The sequence below is a fragment of the Panicum hallii genome, chromosome 1 (genome assembly GCF_002211085.1).
Source record: "Panicum hallii strain FIL2 chromosome 1, PHallii_v3.1, whole genome shotgun sequence".
Lineage (NCBI taxonomy): Eukaryota > Viridiplantae > Streptophyta > Magnoliopsida > Poales > Poaceae > Panicum > Panicum hallii.
In genome coordinates, this window is record NC_038042.1 from 54,597,468 (window position 1) to 54,603,467 (window position 6,000).

Below are 6,000 nucleotides of genomic sequence, written 5' to 3' on the forward strand. Positions count from 1 at the left end.
GGAGCCGACGTATACGCCTTTGCCGCTTCACCTTATCGCCTCGTGTCAGGGTAGGGTTTTGGCAGCTTTGTTGACTGCGGCGATCGTTTACAGTGGCCGTCGACGCGGCGTGCTCGTGCACCTTATCTGCATATCTGCATCTTATCTGCATCGTTGACACGGAGCCAACTATGCTCGGATGGCTATGCATCTGCAACCCTACAAGGATTTGATCTCAGCAGGGAGCTGGTCAGCTGGACCATGCGACAGGATTCTCGCTTCCATTCCGTTCGGCGTTCACACTATTCAAAATCGATTGTCGTCTGACGAACACGCCCATGGGCCCAATCTTAACTGCCATCGTGACGCTGCTTCTCCCAGTTCTTCACACGCCGGCGAGATCGCAGCCCGCACATCATAAAAACGACGTTGGTGTCGCAACGACCGTTCCGTACAAAAAGCTGACGAGACCGGTTAATCATCCCGTGCCCAGCAGCTAGTCAAACCCCGAGGCCGCACTAGAACCCCGGCCGCCCGTGCCTCGCGAGTCCGCGACCCCGGCCTTGACGCGCGCACCGCCCGCACGACCCCCAGCGCCCCAGCGATGGATTCGCCGCGGGAGTCTTCGGCGAAATCTGCCGCCGTCGCGTGCGCCTATCCGCGCGAGCAGCAGCGTGGCGCGCGTCCATCGGGTCAAACCTTATCCCGCGCGCGGCGATCTCGCAAGCCGACTCCATCCGCCGGCCGGGAACATGGCCGCCTCGGGGTCATGCCGGCCGCCCGGGCTGGTCCAGCGGCGGCCGCGCGAGAGACGGGAGGATCGGAGGTTGGCGCGTCACTCGGGCCCGTCGCTGTAGCCGAGCGCGGCATGTCCGGTCTCGAGCCCCTGTGCGGTCAAAGACGTGAACAGGTGTGTCCTCCGCGCGCGCATGCGTGGACCGTACCCCCTCGCGATTCCCCTATCGGGCGGCCACGTTTCCCGAACCCCGTCGACGGCGCCGCGGGATCCGCGCTTGCCCGGCGCCGCCCCGGCCTCGATCAGCAGCAGCACGCGCGGCCGCCGGCCGGCGAGGTTTCGTTGAAGAAACAAACGGGAGCGACGACCGGCACGCCCGACCGAGCTCGTCGCGACTCGTGTCGATCCCGTCACGCGACACAAACGGCCGTACGCCGCCCGGGGCAATCAGGCAGGCAGCAGGGTCTCCCGGGCATGATTGTTCTCGAATCTCGATCGACACAGGGGAGGGGACTGCTCGGGTTCCAGAGTTCCTGTGCGCCTGCAGCGACGGACGCCGCGCGCACTGTTGCGCGCACATGAACAGCGCCCCGGGGGGAAAAAGATGTCAGCGGATCGGAGAACAATGCACGGCGCGAGTTCGGTGCGACCTTTCAATAGGGGGGGGGGGGCACGCTGGGTGCTGGCACGCAACCGGCTTCGGAGGAAAACCACGTCGGTTTCCGGACGTCGGGACGCGATCATCAACAGGAGCTGCAATTCTCCATGCGCCCAGAAAAGTTGCTGCTGTCGATCGACCCCGGAGCGCTGCCTGCCACCCAAGCACACACAAAGTATCGGATGGTCATCACTCGTCGTCAGTGGTGCAGCATGCCATGCATGTCTTCAATTAGGTGATGCTAGCACTGCATCACAAAACACGTACACGCACACATTCAATATCCCTGTCTGATCGATCGATCGTTCGACCGGGCACACGTACGTGCGTACGTCGAGGTACGGCACGGCTACTCCGGGGACACGTACAGCACGGCGCATGATTGGCTCCGCGTAGAGCAATCATGCGATGCGGCGCGCCTCCCCGGAAAAGGGACACCGCAACTAACTACCACGGCGCCTGCCATGACGCCTACGCGCAGCTAGCTAGCTGACCGGCCGGCGCATGCACGCGCCGACTTGGGATGGACGGACGGAGACGGGGACGGACTAGAAGCCCTCGCCGGGATTGCTGCTGGCAACGTTGACGTAGTAGGACGCTGTGGCGGCGGCAACGCTGCTGGTGCTCTCGCCGCCGCTCCCCGTGGCGACGTCGACCGCACCGTGGCACTCGCCGCGGTCCGCCTCGTCCTTGGCCATGCCGCCGGGCGGCGCTGCGGGGTCGACGGAGGGCAGCTTCGAAAGCAGTGCCTCCAGGCTGCTCATCGACGGCACGATGTGCATCTGCGCCGCAGCCGCCGCGGCGGTGGCCTGGCCGTAGGGGTCATAGCAGAGGTCCATCTGCGGCACTACGAGGCCTGGCGCCCAACCGCATGCCGCTTCCGCGGGGCCGCCGCCGACGCACCCGTCCGCCGGGAACGCGGCGGACGACGGGTGCGGCAGCAGCACCCCCGGGATGCTCTCCAGGTACCCGAACTTCCGGCGCAGCATCACCACGTAGCTCAGGTCCTCCGCCACCTGCGTGTATGCATGCATGCATGCAAAGCAAAGCTAAGCTGGTACACATGCGAGAATCATGGATGCACCAAGTCACAAGCAGCACGTCACGCGCGGCAGTAGCGCGGCAGCTTGGTGTGGAACAGTATCGATCAGGAACCAGGGTACCTTCCTCATGGAGCCGAGCTGCACGACGCCTTCTCTGACGGCGATCAGTGCAATGGTCTGCAAGGGAGATCAGCTTTGGCATGCGGAGCTCTTCGTTTTTCAATCAAAAATGGGATTGTTAGCTACGGGTTGTACCTTGATACCAGACTGGAACTGAGCCTCCCATGTCCTCGGATGCTGCAAACCAACCGCACACAGGCAAAAAAAAATTGAAGGAAAAAAAGTTTTCACTAGCTGCTATGTGTTGGGAGCGTTGAACGACATGTTAATTTGTTGGAGACGCTTACAGAATCGGCAGGGTTGCTCCATGAGGAGATGAGGTTGATCTCGTGCTCCTGCGGCTGGGCCTCCTGGAACACCCACTTGTGGCTGTGGTCGGCTGCCACTTTCCCTATCAACCTGCAACGCATCACCAAACAACGGGCCGGGACCGCGGCATCTAATAAGCTCGCTGATTAGCATGTGATCAAAGCCGTTTTTAGTCAAAGCTGCTATTAGCAGGTTGTGACTGATGGAATAGCTAGTAGCATTAGCCTCAGCAAGCACTGTCTCCTACCCTTCTCCGTAGTTGTAGATGTCATGGGACATCTTGAAGAAGAGCTCCGGCTGCAGGCCCTGCTGCTGCTTGGCCCCCTGCCCGGCGGCACACTCCGTGTAGGCGGCGGCGGCGGCAGGAGCAGCTGCGCCCTCGTGGTCACCGCCAGACGCCGCGAAGTTGCAGAACCCATCCTCCCATGCCAGGATCCTGGACGTTGCACCCCCAGGGGGGTCACGTGAAAGCAAACGCAAATCAATCCATATATATAAGAAATTGGAGAGGAATAATAAGAATAGCTAGCTTGGTCTCATCAGGCCGTACCAGTTCCTCCTGTTCCCTCTGGTCCGGTCATAGAAGCCGCCCTGGAGATCCCATCTGGACAGCGGATGGATAAACAGATTAGATGCCGCGTGCGTCGAGTACATACGACGAGAAGAACCAAGCGCGGATCGATCGCATGCTCGAGGAAGACGACGACCACGGCGAGGAGGGAGGAGGACTCACTTGGGGGGCGGGTAGTTCCTGGGGAGGATCCGCCAGAAGACGGCGTACACCCACTGCGCGTCGTCGTGGGCGCAGAGGCTGCGCAGCGTGTGCTGCAGCAGGTGCGTCACGGCCAGAGGGCTGAGCTGCTCCTCCATTGCAGCCGCAGCCGGCCGATGAACCAGCAGCTCCACACGCCTTCTCTTGATGAACCAGCTAGCAGTGGAAGCTTGCTGCGTTGTGTTGTGCCCCTTGTAGATATGAGCGAGCAGCTTGCTTGGCTTCCTTCACTTCTTATCAGTGATGATCAAGATGGGTTCACTGCATGCTGCTGGGAGGAGCTGCACTCGATTTCAAGCTATGGTAGCTGAAGAGCGACTAGAATCTAGAGAGATGGATGGAGGTAGCTAGACGTGCGAGAGGAGGTTCGTGGAGGAGTAGGCGTTTCCTTTTCTTGCTTGCTAGCTTCCACTTTTGATCGCTCTGCCATCGGCCGGTTGCGACTTGTGAGGGCAGGCCACCAGTCCACCACCGGGGGAGCAAACCACACTTGCCCTGATTTATACAGCTACCATACCATGACCCTCTCTCTCTTCCTCTCTCTCTCTCTCTAGAGAGAGAGAGAGCGAGAGTCGTCGTGCTACAGTGATCACTTTAATGAGGTGCTAGTGCTGCTGGTACGTTTGCTTCTCTCTTCCCACAAACTTAGGCATGGACCATATGTCGCACAACTTTCTATCTTTTTCCCCATAGGAATTCTGATCATTAGTGGGGGATCATCCTATCATCCGTGAGACCGTGAGCACAGGTCCTCGCTGTCTCCTTGGTGCCCGCACCAGACCCCAAATGGAGTCTTCGTAAAAGGAACCAAAATGCGCTGGTGATTGCTCGCCTGTCTCTGACGACGGCAGCGTTCATGCTTGCTCCAACTTGTCTTGTAAAAGGGCTCTTCAGCGAAGTAAAGAAATCAGTGCCATGTTTAAAAACCTGCACATTCATGGTATCATCTGGCAAAAAAAATTCTAAACTTACCAATATCAGCTCGCATCATTTCTAAGTGCCTGCTTAGCAGCCAAAAAATAGGCCCGAATTAGTAGCTGTAGGTACCTATTCTTTGGTCAAATATCATGCGGTTTCGTCTCTTCCATAGCACCGGATTCAGAAAACTGTGTTCTCTAGTGTGGCAGTGTGCCATGGCGGAGGTCAAAGGTGAGGTGAGGCCGAGAGCACATCCCATATATAGCGTGGTCCGGTCGGGGAAGGGAAGACGGGCGACCACAAGCCATGGAAACAGGCGAATTGGAGGCGCGCTCCAGCCTCCGGTGACCAGGCCCCCTCTGCTCCGGGGCAGAACGGGCAGGGGTTCAGATTCCTTCAGCATTCAAGTGAATTCGCATGATTTTCACATGAATGTGGACTTTTCATTTCGAATTTCATCACGAAATTTTGCAGACCTGAAGCTTGAGTTGGGACTGCTTCAGCGACCAGTTTACTGTGGCACGCTTCTCCTCTGCGTTTGTGGAGCCTGGACTCACCTTTGCTCCCGAGGTCAAATGATGGAGACGGATCCGTCCAGCACGCACCGGACGCTCGTATGGAATCGAAAGGCTCTGCTGGATGGAACAGCATCATACCACCACAGAACAACATGGAGCTGGGCACAGGGGCACAGGCCCTACACCTCACTGATGGCTCACTCTCTAATCTCTAATCCGACGAGAGCGATCGAGACGACTGGAAGACACAGTCTCAGAAAAAAATTGCACAGGCTCCACTACTCGCATCCTTGAACCGTGCTAGCAGTGCCTCTGCGGCGCCAATGTGGCTGTGTGGCCCTGGAGGCCAGTAAAGACGCAAGGTGTGCTGCCGCCGCTGTTGAGCAGGGAATGGGGAAATTGCCTGCTGTGGCTGCTGCTCCCTCTTGTTCTGACAAGCTGGACCGCCACTCTCTCCCAATAATATTGTTGTTTGGACCAAATCAGATCTGCAGAATCTGCATCCACTGGGATGCAAGTCATGTAGGCCGAGTGAAAGCTGTTCATGTCCATGTGCATCAGAATGCAAGTTATTCAGGTTACTTCAAGCTAGTTTTTTTTCCCTATCTAGTTACACCATAGTGAACATTGAGCTACTCTAAAAAATAAAAATCCCAGCAATCAGAGCAGCACCATCCTTTTGACCGACACAAGCACCTTGCATCCAATCCATGGGTCAATCACAGCAGAAGCCTACGAGTCCTAAGCTTGCATCATTGCATGCATGACGCTTTGCTGCAGGATTGAGCTCATCTCGATCTGGAATTGATGGCAAATGGGGCGCATCCTGCAAAGAGCTAATGATCAGCAAGGCCAGGAAACCCCAGAAAGCATGGCCAAGCATTGGTCATCATCGACAAGGATGGCCACTAGTCCAACTTAATAATTCCTCCTGCCCTACTTGTTGC

At 57.7% G+C, this 6,000-nt stretch overlaps 1 protein-coding gene across 1 annotated transcript; it reads right to left on the minus strand.

Moving 5' to 3' along the window:
- Positions 1-1,572: 1,572 nt before the first annotated feature.
- LOC112874775 (protein RICE SALT SENSITIVE 3-like) lies at positions 1,573-4,248 on the minus strand. The gene is made up of 7 exons (XM_025938297.1): positions 3,579-4,248; positions 3,396-3,449; positions 3,093-3,281; positions 2,824-2,935; positions 2,672-2,713; positions 2,537-2,593; positions 1,573-2,389 (listed from the first exon to the last, which is right to left on the minus strand). Exons 1-7 carry the CDS (start codon positions 3,713-3,715, stop codon positions 1,922-1,924), a joined length of 1,059 nt encoding a protein of 352 aa, XP_025794082.1. The 5' UTR covers positions 3,716-4,248; the 3' UTR covers positions 1,573-1,921.
- Between the last annotated feature and the right edge of the window lie 1,752 nt (positions 4,249-6,000).

Bases quoted from the DNA above. Each gene is read 5' to 3' on its own strand.
- LOC112874775 (XM_025938297.1), bottom strand. From the start codon at position 3,715: ATGGAGGAGCAGCTCAGCCCTCTGGCCGTGACGCACCTGCTGCAGCAC. The intron at 3,282-3,395 runs GTACGGCCTGAT...TGCAACGTCCAG, and splicing joins AGAGGGAACAGGAGGAACTG to GATCCTGGCATGGGAGGATG. The intron at 2,390-2,536 runs GTACCCTGGTTC...GCATACACGCAG, and splicing joins AGCTCGGCTCCATGAGGAAG to GTGGCGGAGGACCTGAGCTA.